Raw genomic sequence first — 16,743 nt, 5'->3', positions numbered from 1 at the left:
GTATGCTATGAGCTGTTCCACATGAGAACAGAAGCAGGATCGTGCCTAAATTTGAGATTCCAAATTGGTGGTGATTCTCTCTTGAGACTTGTTCCTGTGGTAAGCTGACAGCATTGTTGACAGGTGGGTCAGATTCCTCTGAAATGTTGGAGCAATAAAAAGGTCGAAAACCAGCGGTTTAAGCTCTTTGGGGCTGCATAGATCTCTGATGGCAGGGTTTATATGTTTGGTTCCTTCTTAATAAGAAGGGGGGCGCCTGGGTGGCTCAGTGGGTTAAAGCCTATGCCTTCAGCTCAGGTCATGATCCCAGGGTCTTGGGATCGAGCCCCGCATCGGGCTCGATGCTTAGCAGGGAGCCTGCTTTCTCTTCTCTCTCTGCCTGCCTCTCTGTCTACTTGTGATCTCTGTCTGCCAAATAAATAAAAAATAAATAAAATCTTAAAAAAAAATATATATATATATATATGAGAAGGTTTGCTGCCTAGGTTTTCTCTGAAGCTGCATTCTGTCTGTGTTTTACAGAAGTATGAAATGATAAAAACCGAAGAGATTCCCAATTTGGAAAACTCAAACTTTTCTACGAAAGTCATAAAAGACATTGCACAGAATATTTTATCGTTCCTAAAATCTAACTGTACAAAAGAGGGACATACCTATTGGTTGTTTAAAGGTAAATTCCTTCTTGAATGAACAATAATAATTGATTGGAGTGGTCCTGGTAAACTAAAGTTTGTTTTCCTTTTCAGCAAGTGGCAGTGATATAGTGAAGCTTTATGACCTCACTACTCTTTGTGAAGAAACTGAAGACAAGTACCAAAACCCGTTCACGATGCCGGTGGCTATTCTCTTATATAAGTGAGTGCTTGAAGAAGTCGTCTTATTGAAAATTTTAAAGTGCACAGCCACACATTCCAGGTCAAAGCTTTTAAATACCTCTTAGGTTTTTGTGGCTTAAGAAACAAAGTATAGTGCATATGTTTACAGGCTGTACCAAAGTCAACTTGGGAGGGGGGAGTAAATACCATATTTTAAAATACAGTATTGTTTCTTATATTCTTTATTTTATTGGAAGGTAAGAAGGGCATGGTTATACTTGAGTCTTGCAGAGAATGAGGAATGGAGTGTAAAATTGATGTAAACATTTTTTTAGGGTTGCTTGCAACATGATGATGAAGAAGAATCAAAATAAGAAACACTACGGGACTATTAGAACGTTGCTTCTTAATTGTGTTAAGTTGTTGGACAAAAGCAGACATCCTCAAGTAAGATTAACATTTATATGCTCTTTAAAAACTGCACTATCTGTTACGGTAGCCGGTGACCACTGGTGGCTGTTGAGCCCTTACAATGTGCTTAATCGGAATTGAGGTGTGCTTCAAGTATAAAATACACTTGGATTTTGAAGGTTGGGTGTACATATTGCATGTTGAAATGGTAATATTTTGTTACTGAACCAATACATTAAAATTAATTTTGCCAGATTTTGCCTTCCATATTTTAGCCACTAGAAATTTAAAATTTCATATGTGGCTGCCTGACATTACATTTCTCTCAGATAACACTGTTCTATAAATTTAGAACTCATGTGATTTTCACAGTGGTGTTGTTTTTTCCTCTTAGCACTTCTAGAAGGTGGAAAACTATTTTACAGTATTTCTTAAAAGATCCATTTACACAAATGGGCCTTGTTGTCACTTTGTTGTATAACTAAAGTTCACACTCCATACCTCAGTATATAAAGCATCTCTTAAAATAATCTTTCAGTCCTGTGCCCCACAGTTTTACATCACCCTTTACCCCAGTCGTCTGAACCTGACAGCTACTTTTTGGTGTAATGCCAGTTGTGTTCCATTTGAATTAGGAAAGGCATGGAAAATAGGCAGTTTTTTTTTTAAGATCCAAGTTAGTTTTAATTGTAGCCACATCAAGTTGGATATAAAAGTTTATCCTAGATCCCAAACCATGAGAAAATTCTTTTTGAAGAAAAATAACAAAATAATTTCTGATTTAAATACCTAATTGCTGATTATGAGGTAGTGGCAGTTAGAAATTGAATAGTTTACATGAAAGTTAGAAAAGGGTTTTAAAACTATTAAACGTCTGTGGTCAAAAATAACTACTGATAATAGAGTAGAATAAATAATGATATAATACGTAAATGCTAATTTTAAGAGATGCCAGGATGGACTTTTCTTCATTAAGCTAGTGGGGGATTCCCCCCCCCTCCGGAACCAAAGATCATGTAATAAATATTAGTTGCTTATCAAACCCTTATTAAGTTATAGCTTATAAAGAGAAATTCTGGTTTCTCAGTTAATATATAGAGTTATCTTGCTAATATTTTAGTTATGACACTCCCTGTGAAAACTTGTATCTCCAGGTGCCACCTCTTTTTTAAGACAGAGGGCTGGGGATGGAATAATTGCAGGGAACAAACAACCCATGAAGATTTTCTGGGGAATCTTCACAGTATTGATAACTTTGACTTGAGAACAGTTCTGTGTGTATTACAGTGTGGAAACAGCCTGTTTGCCAACCTCCTAAAATTTGTTAGTACCGTAGTAACATTTATTCCACTTCAGATTGTTCAGTTTTGATGACAATCACACGTATTTCTTTTTTTTTTTTTATAAGATTATTGCTTCAGCCAATTACATGCTTTCAGAACTTTTTCAATTAGATGAACCTAAAAAAGAAGAAAGTTCAGAATCTCCTTTAAATGAGAATTCTGATGAAAGTTACAGTGAAGAGGAGGAAGAGATGCCAGACAGCGATGAAAATGGGTCCTATAGTACCAGCTCGGATCCCTCAGACGATAACAAAGCTGTAGCTATTATTAAGTCTGTTGGAGAACTGTCAGTTCCAGAAAAATACAAATCCATTCATCAAATCCGAGTAAGCATGGTAAAATTGTATTAAAGTTGTATTAAAGTTTTATCAATTTAAAAACAATTATTAATTGAATACAGCTAACATCTCAAAAGATGGCCTTACTGGGGTGCCTGAGTGGTGAAGTTGGTTAAGCATTGGACTCCTGGTTTCAGTTCAGGTCATAATCTCAGGGTCTTGAGATCGAATCCCATGTCGGGCTTCATGCTCAGTGTGGAGTCCACTTCATATTCTCTCTCCTTCCTCTTCCCCTCCCGTTTGTGTGTACTCGTGTACACATGTGCTCTTGCTCCCTCTCCCTTGCTTTCTTTCTCTCTCTTTCAAATCTCTAAAAAAAAAAAAAAAAAATTGGTAGATCTTTCATGGTCCAGGGGCTAGTAATCATTAGCTTTATGAATACTAAAACCTGTTTTATAATTGCCCCAGGGTAACTGATTCACATGCAGACCAACGGTAGACAATGAGTAAACCACACATCAATATATTAATTTTTATGTAGAAGATTTTCTTTTGCAGTGACCAGTGTATATTCCTGTCTCCTCACTGGAGTGTTCATTCTCAGAGTCTGGGTTACTGTGAAACTGAATGTATAGATTGCTTGGTGAACATAGGATAAGAGCAGACCAGGGCTGGTTTGTTGATCCATTTGTGAGGAAGCTGTTGCCTTATCCCAGTGCTGCAGGACAATACTTTGACAGTGACTGGGCCTTAGGAGCTACACTGAATACATCTTTGGCCTGGTCAAGGTCAGATAGACTCTAACAACTTCCTACCCTTTAAGTTCTGTTGACGTGGCTGGTGCTGACTATTCTTTCCCAATTGGTCTCTTTCCAGATGGTAGAATTATGTTGCAGTTTGCTAAATCCTAATTACTTTCCAGTCCTATCTCCCTGTGATCAGATCCAAGTTAGTCTTAAAAAATTCTGGCTATTGCCGGAACTGAATACAGTCACATAACAGGTAATGTCTTAATGTAAGCTCTGAGTTTAACTTTCACATGGAAACTTAATATCCAGATAGATTTTTAGAGGACACCCCTGTCACCCAAAAACATTGCCTATCTTTTCGGCTCTTCACTTCCCCTCTCATTCACCATAGCCACACTGCCTCTTCCTGCCTCAGGCTTGTCAGGCCCATGCCCACGGGAGGCGCGTGCTGTTGCTTGTGTTCGGCATGTCCCCCAGGTTGTTGTGGCCGCCTTTTTTAAGCCTTAAATCTTGATGGAAATGTTGCTCCTTCTGAAGATCTTCCCTGACCACTCTAGCCAGAGCATACCCTATTTTTATCTCTTTGATGGAGACCATATTCTGTATCTAAAGTTTGTGTTTGTTTCCCTTTATGAAAACAGAAGCTTCCTGTACGTATGGACATTCCTCTGTCTCCCATGTCAAGGACACATAAGGAAATAGTTGATTAAATGACTACAGGAAAAATTCTTAACTGTCCATCTGAGAGTTTTCCTGCACTTTCAGCTTGAACTCCCACCCCCACCAGTGGAATTTAAAACAAACAAACAAACAAAACTTTTCTGATTATAAACAAGATTACTGAAGCCAAAAGTTATGTGTATTTGGGGAACTGCATTGTAACACCAGACCCCAGATTTATGGAGTAGGTAGATGACAGAGAGGTAGTGCTGTGTTAGCTTATAGTTTTTTACAGAGATGGCACTTTTTTATCAATATCTGAAGCACTCAAAAAAATGCCCTGGTTTTCATGTAAACAGGTCTCTAGTTAGTTTCGCCTTATTAGTGCACTTTGGAAACTACAGTCAGCCCTCATTTCCAGCTCAATGACTGGGTCCGCGGACACGTTACTTAACATCTGTGCTCGATGCACAATGAGTACCGTCATTCCAGCCTCGCAGGATTCACCGGAAGTGAAATGCCTCGCAGAGGCCCTTACACATAAGATCACTTAGTAGATACGGGTTGTTAACTGGTTCTGCTCGTAATGAAGCATATAAATTGTACAAATTATGCAGTGAGACCATCGGTGATACTTGTTAACTTACGCGGATATTGTTAACTGTGTGTTATGAAGTATCAGTGCTAATTAGGGATTAAACTCACCTGTTAGATTAGGTATACATTTATCCAAAGCATTACTCACATTCTTGCTTTTTTTGTCAGAATTATGTTTAAAACTAAGAATTTACAGTAATTTATACTTTGGCGGATCTTCTTCTTAGCAAGGTTTTGTGGATGCTTAGGCTGCTTCTATCTGCAGCGTGAAAGCAGGACATTAACCTTGGTGTCATTGACCTCACGAAGCTGAATACACAGCAAATTTGGAAATTATTGATGCATAGAGTTTTAATAATGCCCCGGAGCTGAGCACTGTGGAATTTGTCATGTGGGCAGCGTATTAATCATTTTAAATGTTTGTTTCTGAAGCCCAGTTGCACGTTCCCAGTCTGCCATGACACAGAAGAGCGCTGTAGACTCGTGCTTAGCTACGTTCTGGAGGTGAGTCTTAATTTTGTCTCCACTTTCAGTAAACTTGTACTTGGTAGGCACATGGAGCTTGTTTACTGGTGTCTAAGCATTATTCTGAATGACATTCTGCTCTTTTTCTCCCCTTTAAGCATAAAGAAAATTGTTTTTTCCAACCGTTTCAAGTAAAATGTAGTCTTTTCAAGTCTGTTTTCAACATTTAAATTCTCCTAAATGTGTTCAGGGCCTTATATTTCGTTTCTGGTTGACCTTCAGTTACGTGTCTGGTAAATGTTTCTCCTTTTTTAAAGGGGTTAAAATCTGTGGATAGCAGTATTAAAAAAGAAAGCGACCTTCCTGCAGCTGACCCCAACACCCCAATACCATTAAAATATGAAGATGAATCCACAAGGGGGAGTCCTGAGGGTCTGGAGAAGCAGATGGCCTTGTTTTTGGACAAAAGTAAGTTGAACTGATGTGCAAATAAGGACTTTGCTATAGAATAGTATACTGGTCCTTTATCAACAGCAGACTTATGTCAAGGCGTTCATTGAGAGGAATTCAGGAGAAGGATATCATGTGAATGGAAAGTAGGGGGAAATACCGTTTCATTCAAAATATAAAAGAAAAGATAATTTTGGCTCTTTATAGATATTCCTAATAAGTTCCGCTTTTTCCATTTTCCTGCAGCGAGGAGCTAATGCCCTCAGCTCGGTAGGGTTCTCATAAGAAATTACTGCTTCAGTAAAAGCAGTCGAGTGTTTAAGAGCAGACTTGAGAACCAAACTGCCTAGCCCCAAATCATGGCTTTGCTAAGGCAGGTTCCACTTTTTTTAACCTTTTTTTTCCCCCCTCTCTCTCTCTCAGTGGAGACAGTAGTGCCTACTTTAAAGTTTTTTTTAATAGATTAAATGAATTAGTATGTGTAAAGTGCTTAGAACAGTGCACATAATATGCACCGTAGGATTGTTTGCTTTTGTTACCGTGTGGTCCTTGAATCAGCTGGAAAGGTCACTTATAAATTGTCTAATTTGTTCCTCAGGAAAGTCACTTTGTGAAGAACATGTGGACTCTTAAAAAATTGGTTTCAGTTGCTTAAATGTTTCAGAAGCTTGTATGTTTGAAATACTAAGTGCATCAGTCACTTCTGGTCAAGGGTTAAAAAAAAAAAAAAAAGAAAAATACTAAGTGCTTTCCTGACTTTTTTTCTCTTCATAAACATAAGTTGTTTAGGGCGCCTGGGTGGCTCAGTGGGTTAAGCCGCTGCCTTCGGCTCGGGTCATGATCTCAGGGTCCTGGGATCGAGTCCCGCATCGGGCTCTCTGCTCAGCAGGGAGCCTGCTTCCCTCTCTCTCTCTCTCTCTCTGCCTGCCTCTCCATCTACTTGTGATCTCTCTGTCAAATAAATAAATAAAATCTTTAAAAAAAAAAAAAAAAAAAAAACAACATAAGTTGTTTATGGGTGGGGGGAGAGTAAATTTAATTGCCCTAAGCATTTACGTATTGCTTCCTGTGTGCCCGGCTTGAGCCTCTGTCCAGTGAGGAGAACACCAGGACTTGAGACATCTCTGCCTTTTTTAGGGTGTTTTTTTGAAATGCCTTTTCTCTCGTCCTTCGTCCCTACCTCAGCTGTTAAAATCCTGCTGATGTTCAAGAGATTGATGCTCCCCTCTCTCTCTAGTCAGAATTGATTCTCTTACCACTTTGTCCTTGAGCACTTACTGAAGCCTGCCTATGTCATAGTTAGATTTGTTGAATGGTTTTATGCACACCTGCCAGTAGAGTTGTGAGCAAAAATTGTGTCTTATATTCAGTTCTGGTATTCTCACCAAACCTCACACAGAGAAAACAGTTATAGAGGAAAAAGAAATACATGCACAACTAAAACCGTAAGAGATTGTAAGTACCTTTCATTGGTTTAAAAGATTCGTGTTGTCACTGATCAAAAAAATGAGAAATCTTGAGGCTCAGAGACTAGGGAGGGGAATTCCCGCAGCATTTTGTTCTCACCTCTGTAGTTGCACTTAAAATAGATTTGCCATGGTTTGTGTTAGCAGCCTGTCTCTACCTCTAGTGTGTGAGATCTCCAAGGATGGAGAGCATAGAACTTCATGTCACGGTTTCTGGTGTCTGGCACAGTGCTTGGCACAAAAGTGATCATTTGTTAGATGAAGAAGGTAGTAGTAGGCTGGACTTTAAATAAAGCGTGTTCCTGTGGAGGAAACAGTCCATTAAGAGGGGAGATTAGAAAAAATAGGCATCTTTGTGGGCAACAAGCTGTAACCTGACTTTGGCTACTGGGTAGTAGGGGTGGAATACTGGGGAGGAAGACAAAAACATCACATAGGAAAGTGGGCTAAGGTGCTCAGGACTTAATAAGTGGTGTGAAGCCATTTCGGTGTTCTAGAACAGGGGTCCCCCCATAATTAAAGCTTATTTTAGGAAGGTAAACTTTCAGGGGTGCCTGGGTGGCTCAGTTGTTAAGCGTCTGCCTTTGGCTCAGGTCATGATCCCAGGGTCCTGGGATTGAGCCCCACATCGGGCTTCCTGCTCAGCAGGAGGCCTGCTTCTTCCTCTCCCTCTGCCACTCCCCTGCTTGTGTACGCTCTCTCACTGTGTCTCTCTCTCTGCCAAATAAATAAATAAAATCTTTTTTTTTTAAAAAGGGGAAGGTAAACTTTCTGGCAGGTTGACATAGACTGGAGAAAGGTCATGCCAGTCATGAGTATATTTACGTCAGTGACCCTGAAAGAGAATGACAGAGTTGACAGCAGGGAGCAGAGAGCCTTCAAAAATCCCAGTGAGGATCTATTGAAACGCTGCTGTTTTACTCTGTTGTTCAGTAGTGAAATGCAGTGTATATCAGTCTTGTAGCCGTAGTACCTAAGCCTGGACTGTTTCTATGAAGAAATGTTATTTTTTTTATAGTGAGACTTACATTCAAATAAAATCTGCTTCCTTTCCCCTACTCCCGTGTCATAGTGGGCTCCCTTCAGAAGGGTAATTATTCCAGTCAATCTGGAATGATCCCTGGTTCTTGGCAACATAAAATGAAACTCCAGCTGATTCTCAAGTCATCAAAGGCCTATTATGTTTTGTCTGATGCTGCCATGAGTCTTCAGAAATATGGAAGAGCGTTACGATACATCAAATTAGCTTTGCAGAGCCATGGTAAGTCACTGTAAACTAATACACTTCATAGGCATTGGGAGGGGAGAACAGAAAAGGCATCTGAATCACAGTGAAGTTTTACTCCTGTTTCTGTTGTAAAATTTAATTTTGAAATAACTTTTTCTAGTCTTGAGTGTGTTACTTCGTATTTTATTTTGTGCTGAGTGGTTATCTCTTCCTTTGAAATACACAAAACTACACGAGATAGCTGCCATAACATAAACCGAAGAGCTACAGGGGTACAAAGCTTTCAGCTAGTAACAACTTTTTTAATACTCATTGTAGTCATCAATTTTCAATACCCCGGTGTTTTTTCTCTTTCCCACCCCTTCTGCCTAGATACTTACTGCTGCCTCTGCACCAACATGCTTTCGGAAGTGCTACTGTTTCTGTCTCAGTATTTGACGCTCTGTGGGGACATCCAGCTGATGCTGGCCCAGAATGCGAACAACAGAGCGGCGCATCTCGAGGAGTTTAATTATCAAACGAAAGAAGATCAGGAGATACTACACAGCCTCCATAGGGAGTCCAGTTGTCAAGGTACGCCAGTGAGACCCGGCGTTCTATGCACGTGGGATTAGTCCGTCCAGCGCAGGCTTAGAGTATGCCAGGACGGTGGCGAAAATGTTAGTGTTTTGATATTGCAGTTTTGTTTCACTGATTGTTTTGAAATTGAGCATGATCCCTGGTGTATTTGTGTGTTAAGCGATTTTGAAATATTTCATAATTACTAATTATACAACTAGAACTAAAGCTAAAATAAGCTCTAAGACAATTGTGTTGACTTTTTTACTCTCGTCTTTTCAAGAGGTTTTCCTCGGTAACCTTGTAGTCAGTGAACCAAGCCATGGTTTCCTTTTGTAAAGGAGTAACAGTTGGGTAAAAGCAAATGAATTACCTTCTGAATGATTTCTGGGAGCTCACGTCCAGAGATCATTTTTTTAAACTTAGTTCATGGCTGACTGTCTTTCTGAATATATTACTTTGTTTTGGGGTTGTCCAATTTTAAAACTGGGAAAAAGAATTAGTCCACTGCGGCTGTATCCTTAGTACGGCCATAAGCTCACTGTAGTCAGGGTGGTAAGTGAGCTAGGAGGTCCACCTTTGTAACATATCATGGCATTGTTTTATTTTGCTCTGAAAGTGTTGACGATATTTGATATCTACCTCCCCAAAACTTTTGAACATTTGCCATCTAGAGAAGTACAATGAGGGGAATGTAGTATTTCCTCACGTTTGCCCTCTTTCTTTGCCTTCTCTCTTTCTGAGTTTCTCAGACGATCGGTTTCATAGACACAGGGAGAAAATCCTTGGTGTTTTTACCACTCCCATCACATTTCATTTAAAACACTTGCGCTTGAGAGTGACGTTCTCCCATGTATGCCACGGTGAGCAGCAGGAGTTGCTCCTTTTTCCTTGAATTTTGGGCCCTGAACCCAGGTTTACTCCAGTCCCCCTGGATGGCATGTTGAAGTCTTTGAGAGCATATGTAGCGCTTCTTCAGTGAGGTAAACTGACATTCAAACCATAATGTCCATTAAGTAGCCTCTTGTAGCAATCAGAGCTTTATTTCAAGAACTATTTCCATTAATTAAAAAGAAGAAAAATGATTTACCTTGTATCAGTGAACTTTAAGTCTGTACCAGTGAGCAAGTGTGCTTGGTAAAATCCAGATGATGGAAATCGTTTGGTATTTTTGGTCAGGAGAATATTTCTTTATTCAAACATTAATATCCCAGGAAAATGAAGTTTTCTAAATTAAAAGATCTTTACTTTAAAACTTAAAATTTTACTTATATTGATTGAATCTTATAGTAGGTTTATACCATATTGGATTTCTTTTGTTGTCTTAAAAATAGGAGATTACTTGAATACTAAGGAAGAAGAGTTCTCGGGACTCACTGTGATGTTTCCTTTTTTGTTTCAAGGATTTGCATGGGCAACTGATTTGTCTACAGACTTAGAGAGTCAGCTTTCAGTCAGTTGTAAATGTTATGAAGCTGCTAATGAAATCTTGCAATTTAGTGACTTAAAAAGCCAGAACCCAGAACACTATGTACAAGTATTGAAGAGAATGGGTAACATTAGAAACGAAATTGGTGTGTTTTACATGAATCAGGCTGCTGCTCTGCAGAGTGAGCGAGTAGGTGAGTATCTCTTTGGAGTCCGCTCTTTATTGCCTCTTCTCATAGAAAATCATGCTGATTTTATGGTCTGAGCATAGTATTATGGCACTTGACTTGATGTAGAAAGGGGTGCTCTGGGGTGCCTGGGTGGCTCAGTCATCAAGCATCTGCCTTTGGCTCAAGTCATAATCTCAGGGTCCTGGGATCGACCCTGCATCGGGCTTCCCTGCTCAGTGGAAAGTCTGCTTCTCCTTCTCTCACTCCCCCTGCTTGTGTTCTCTCTCTCGCTGTGTCTCTCACTATCAAATAAATAAAATCCTTAAAAAAAAAAAAGAAGAAAAGAAAGGGGTGCTCTGTTGAAGAATCTTTTGTTCTTAAGTTCTTGAGAAATAAAGATAGGAAAATACATTTCCCTTTAAGAGTCATCATTTCAGTGTCCTCTGTTCTTCATCTGATCAGAAGTGAAGTGCTCAAGCAGCTTGTGCCAGGCTCTGTGCTAGGCTCTGTGCTGGGTGTGTAATTGACTCCAACATAGCTCTCTTTCATGTCAGGAAGCCAGAGAGAGAAACAGATTTATGGGGCGCTGGGCTGGCTCAGTCAGTAGAGTGTGCAACTCTTGATCTCAGGGTTGTGAGTTCAAGCCCCACGTTGGGTGTAGAGATTACGTAAAAATAAAAAGTCTTAAAAAAAAAAAAATCTTTGAAAAATACCATAAGCACAGATGCAGTACAGTAGAAGAATGGGAAAAGGAGATGTATTTTGAAGTTGTGGGGTTTTTTGAGGGCTTTTGGGAAGAAGGTGTGGTTTGAGCAGATTGATACATGACGTAGGATATCAACAAGCAGAGACATGGAAGGGGGTGCTGTCCAGACTGAGTAGGCAGCACTGAGAAGGACTAAAGATGCAGGGTCCGGTGGCTGGTGAGAGTAGTAGCACGTGGTCTTTTGTGATTCAGGCAGAGGATAACAGATTCAGCTGGGCCTCTGTCAAGTCTGAGAGATGTGTGGACATGTGAGTGGAAGGTCTGCCTCAGTCGTTGGTTAGAAACCTGTACTTAGAGCTGGGTTAGCAGGAAGTAGGTTGGAGATCACTCAGATGTCGTGGGGAGGGGATAGTTGGATCCATGAGAATGCTGGAAATGTGAAGACCTGCCAGTGGGAGGAAGGAACAGGGCCGTGGTAGAATGGAGGACGGCAGGTAAGTTGAGGAACTGTGTATGTGCCTGGTAGTCTGTGAGCTGTGCTTGGCCCTGGGGTGCAAAGAGGTCATGCTTGTTAAAGAGTTTTGTTATATGTATAATATATGTATTTTATTTTAAGGTGTCTCTAGAGGAGGAAGTCTGTGAAGGAGCATGCAAAGTGGTAGTCAGAAACCTAGGAGAATTAGATACAACCCAGATCATACCTCTTAACAACTCCATGGAACCACATGTTGTGAATCTTTATAAAATAGGGCTTTGCTCAGATCTTTTTATTTGCTTGTTTTCGGATCTGTCATTTCATAGTGAAAGAGGGCCATGTTTGAATATTATGTGAGTTCTCTCAGGCTGCCTTACAAAATAACCACAGATCGGGTGGCTTAAACAGAAACCATATTTCTCACAAGTTGAAGCCGGAAGACAAGATCAAGGGGCCAGCAAGTTTGGGTTTTTCTGAGGCCTCTGTCCATGGCTTTTGGATGGCCACCTTCTCGCTGTGTCCTTACCTGATCTTCTCTCTGTGTGTGCCCCTGGTATCTGTTTCTCCTAGAAGAACACCAGACATGTGGGAACCAGGCCCCATCTAGGATGAGAGCAGGTCACTGCAGTGGCTGCACACAGCTGGTTCCTCAGCTGTCCTGTCCCTGTCCTCCTGCCCTTGTCCTTGCCTGGGACGCACAGGGGGTTGACATGGATGTCTGCTGACATGTGGTTTTCTTTCTCTTCTTTTGTGCAGTGAGCAAAAGTGTGTCTAGTGCGGAGCAGCAGTTGTGGAAAAAAAGCTTTTCTTGTTTTGAAAAAGGAATTCACAACTTTGAGTCAATCGATGATGCCACAAACGCTGCTCTTCTGTTGTGTAACACTGGGAGACTCATGCGGATTTGCGCGCAGGCGCACTGTGGTGCCGGCGATGAATTTAAGCGGGAGTTCTCACCAGAAGAAGGCTTGTATTACAATAAGGTAACATGCTTGCGTGTCCGACCCCATCCATTTATACCTACTTGTCATTCACTTTTGCCATTTGTCCCTGAAAATATTATAAAACTAACTAGAACAGTAGTGATGGCCCAGGAGGAGACCGAGAGAACACTTAGAGACTGGCCCGAGAATGCGAGAATTTAGCGTTGGAGGGGGCGTATTGGAAAGATGATTATCCAGTTAGTTGTGTTGGCGTAAGCAGAAAAGACAGGTGGATTAAAGGCTGACGTGGAGAAAGGGAACTGAGAATGTGGAGGAGGAGCTTCGTGTGATGAGATGGGACAGGCCTTTCCCGGCACCACACCACAGGCAGGGATCACAGAGTAACCTTGGACACATTTAAATGTGTAGAAATAACGATTTCTAAATGCATAACAGAAAGCAAAATTGAAAAGAAAAGCCCAATCTAGTGAAAATATTGATAACAAAGGACAGATCAGAGGTCATATATAAAGAAGCATTAAGAACTATTGAAGAGGGGGATGTCTGGCTGGCTCAGTTGCTGGAGTGCATGACTCTTGGTCTTGGGGTTGTAGTTCAAGCCCCACGTTTGTGCGTAGTGCTTACTTTAAAAATAAATGATATAATTAATGAAAATAAATTGCCCCAATAGAAAAAAAATTTAGAATATATAAAATATATATATTTTTTAGTGAAAAAAATATATATTCATAAAAACTTTTTAAAATTAACAAATAATGTATTGTTTTCAGAGGTACAGGTCTGTGATTCATCAGTCTTATGTAATACCCAGTGCTCATTAAGGGGCAAATCTTGAACAAAAAACTCATACACATTTCAAAAAGGGTAGTTAATAAGTAAGAAATTTAAAATTCTAGACTTTTATGAAATTAAAATTTAAATTAAAAATTGAGTTTCTTTTGTCTGTCTGTTAATTGCCAGGTATTTTGGCAAGTGGTAACATCCAGTGTTAGAGATGGCGCAATGAGCAAGAGTTCTCCTTTTTTTTTTTTTTAAATATTTTATTTATTTGAGGGGGTTGCAGAGGGTCAACGGGGAGGGAGAAGGGTGAGCAGACTCCGTGTAGCGTGTAGAGCCCAATGGGCTCTGGACCCTGAGCTCTCAGGAACCTGAGATCATGGTCTGAGCCGAGACCAAGAGTCAGATATGAACCGACCGAGCCACGCACGCAGCCCAAGAGCTCTCCTTTAACAGGTACTGCACAGCTAGGTGAGCACTAGTGAAGAGTATTTGTGGCGTGGGAGGCTTTTTTTTTTTTAAGATTGATTTGTTTAATTACTGGAGTGCGAGTGTGGGAGGAGGAAGCAGAGGGAGCGGGAGAGAGAGACACAAGCAGACCACCTGCTGAGCACAGCGCCAGATGCAGGGCTTCATCTCATGGTGCTAAGACGACCTGAGCTGAAACCGAGAGGTAGATGCACCCCCCAGGCGCTGCATGCGTGGAGATTTTAAAATAAAATTGACCTTTTTATAGTTTTTTTACGTTTACAGATACATAGAAAAGAAGTAGGTGATGCGCACAAGAAATGCAGAAATTATTGCTAGGTGATGCGATTAAATGTGATTCGCTTAAATATAATGACCGTGCCCTTCAGGCTGGGGGTGGTAAAGGGTGGAAGGGGTTGCTGCTTTTTATAGTCAGATCCAGCAATTTTTTATCCTTAGGCTCATCAAGTTAGTTTCTTCTGGTTCACTAGTTATATAAACACATTTTCATTTAGAAAGGGAAAAAACCAAAGGAAGGAAGTGCATCCTCGTGCATGAGCATGAGGCAGAAAGCGCTGAGGCCGGTGCTGGACCCGCTGTGGAAATGTGGCGGGGCCCGCAGCCCACTTGAAGCAGCTCGCCTCACTGAACTCGTTTCATCGGTATGGTTTTTTCCTTTCCTCACAGCACTGCCCTCCGTAAACTGTTCCACAACAGATTAACCTCTGGATGATTTTTAAGTATGTTTTATTCTCACGTGTTGTTGGTATAGGTTTAGACTGAGCCCGACCTGGATGTTTCCCTCCCTCACAGGCTGTCGATTACTATTTGAGAGCCCTGCGGTCCCTGGGAACACGAGATATCCACCCGGCTGTCTGGGATTCAGTGAACTGGGAATTGTCCACTACTTACTTCACGATGGCAACTCTACAGCAGGATTATGCTCCATTATCTAGGAAAGCTCAGGAGCAGGTAGTCATACTCGTGGGGCTGGAGAAGTCTTCAGCTTCATTATGCCTTAGATATCGAGCATATCTTTTTTAACAAGCACTATTTAAATACTTTTATTTAAGATTATAGTCTTATCATTTTCTTCTACTCTCCCTTAAAAAAAAAAAAAAGATTGAGAAAGAAGTCAGCGAGGCTATGATGAAGTCCCTGAAGCACTGTGACGTGGACTCTGTGTCCGCGCGACAGCCTCTCTGCCAGTATCGAGCCGCGACCATCCATCACAGGCTGGCGTCCATGTACCACAGTTGTCTGAGAAATCAGGTACTGCCACTCCAGCTGCAGTTCAATGCCAGGTCCATTTCAGAGTGTTCTGGGTGTTTCTCTTCTATTTTACTGTCTACTTAAATGTCATCTATTCTGTTCGCTGATTTAGAAAAACTTGGAGTGGAGGTGATTTTTCCTCTCTCATCTGTGCTGTGTATTTTTGTCTGCTATAATCAGTATTATCTTGTGAAATCAGATATCCTCTGTGTGCCTGTCCCTCCACCCAGAATAAATATGTCCTGGATTTTCCAGGATGTCCGTACCTTTTCTGTTTTACCACGTAAGCATTCAGCCTGGCGGGGAGCTCTGTAGGAGAAATCTTACTGTACGTATTCTGTGGTTTATTGCTTTTCACACACACGGTGTTTTTGAGATTCCTCCTGGTTGGTGCATTTTCTTAGTTTATTAGTATTCATTTAATATATCACAGTTTATTTATCCATTTTGTGATTCCTGGACTTGGTGTTGTTTCACTGCGAGGCTGTGGGAAGCAGTGCTGTGAACAGCCTTGTGCGTGAGGCCCGGCACCCGGGTGTATGTGTCAGGACAAACAGAGGCCCAGGTTGGAGGTGCCTTCCTCCAGAGGGGTTGCCTGGCTACTCCTGAGGAATCTTGGGATTTCTCAGGGATGTTTTCTTGTTTGTGTTGCTGTTTCCCTTTTCTTAGCTCCGGACCAAGACAGCTTAGCTTGCAGTCCCCTGGGTATGGGCCTTCTCCGGGTGCCCTTACCCTGACACTGTCGTCCTTTGAGGTGCAGCTTAATCGGAGAGGATTTCTTTTCACTTCAAGCTGGCCCTGGACACTCTTCCCCTTGCCCCAGGAGGTCCTCGCCAAGATTCAGGCTTGCCCAGATGGCCTAATAGCCTAACGGCAAAAGCAGGCTTTAGCATTCCAAGACAACACAATGGGGACAGAGTTGTCTTTTCAGCATATAGTGCCAGGACGGCTGGAGGTCCCGGGCATGGCAGTGGAGTTGGACTCCTGCAGCGCCTCATGTACAGAAATTAACCAAAAGCGCATTAAACACCTGACTGTAAGAAACTCTAATAAAGAAAGAAAGACTGTAATAAAACTGTAAGATCCCTAAAAAAATGACGACACTAAGTAACATTTAGTGATCCAGTCAGAGACGTGGTAAGTAGTTGTTGTAAAGCCCAGGCATTAAGATTGGTCTTACTTGATTTTTGCCTCCAGGTTGGTGACGAGCATCTAAGGAAGCAGCACCGGGTGCTGGCGGACCTTCACTACAGCAAAGCCGTTAAGCTCTTTCAGCTTCTCAGAGACGCTCCCTGTGAGCTGCTTCGAGTGCAGTTAGAAAGAGTGGCGTTTGCAGAATTCCAAATGACCAGTGAGTCCTGACTTTTTCCTTTCGCAGGTCTGTGCGCATTGACTTCATGTTGGATCCTTTTTGAGTGAGACAGACCTGGGGATCTCTCTTGGATGTAAATAATGTCATTTTCTTTTTAATATACCCATAGTTAAC

General features: G+C 41.3%; 1 protein-coding gene across 5 annotated transcripts in view; it reads left to right on the top strand.

Moving 5' to 3' along the window:
• EDRF1 (erythroid differentiation regulatory factor 1) overlaps positions 1 to 16,743 on the top strand; it is a 43,081-nt gene that overhangs the window by 12,496 nt on the left and 13,842 nt on the right. For 4 of the 5 annotated variants that reach the window (XM_032882107.1, XM_032882108.1, XM_032882106.1 and 1 more), the window contains 13 exons: positions 523 to 670; positions 747 to 855; positions 1,151 to 1,262; positions 2,635 to 2,895; positions 5,286 to 5,357; positions 5,636 to 5,786; positions 8,307 to 8,495; positions 8,835 to 9,035; positions 10,424 to 10,642; positions 12,556 to 12,779; positions 14,799 to 14,957; positions 15,108 to 15,257; positions 16,455 to 16,608. In XM_032882107.1, the coding sequence (XP_032737998.1) occupies positions 523 to 670; positions 747 to 855; positions 1,151 to 1,262; positions 2,635 to 2,895; positions 5,286 to 5,357; positions 5,636 to 5,786; positions 8,307 to 8,495; positions 8,835 to 9,035; positions 10,424 to 10,642; positions 12,556 to 12,779; positions 14,799 to 14,957; positions 15,108 to 15,257; positions 16,455 to 16,608 (2,149 nt within the window). The remainder of the gene's footprint in view (positions 1 to 522; positions 671 to 746; positions 856 to 1,150; positions 1,263 to 2,634; positions 2,896 to 5,285; positions 5,358 to 5,635; positions 5,787 to 8,306; positions 8,496 to 8,834; positions 9,036 to 10,423; positions 10,643 to 12,555; positions 12,780 to 14,798; positions 14,958 to 15,107; positions 15,258 to 16,454; positions 16,609 to 16,743) is intronic. The other variant, XM_032882109.1, reaches the window with a different exon arrangement.

Source organism: Lontra canadensis, unplaced genomic scaffold (assembly GCF_010015895.1).
Source record: "Lontra canadensis isolate GAN:19392208 unplaced genomic scaffold, GSC_riverotter_1.0 scaffold79, whole genome shotgun sequence".
Lineage (NCBI taxonomy): Eukaryota > Metazoa > Chordata > Mammalia > Carnivora > Mustelidae > Lontra > Lontra canadensis.
This window is presented reverse-complemented; position numbering and strand designations above follow the sequence as displayed.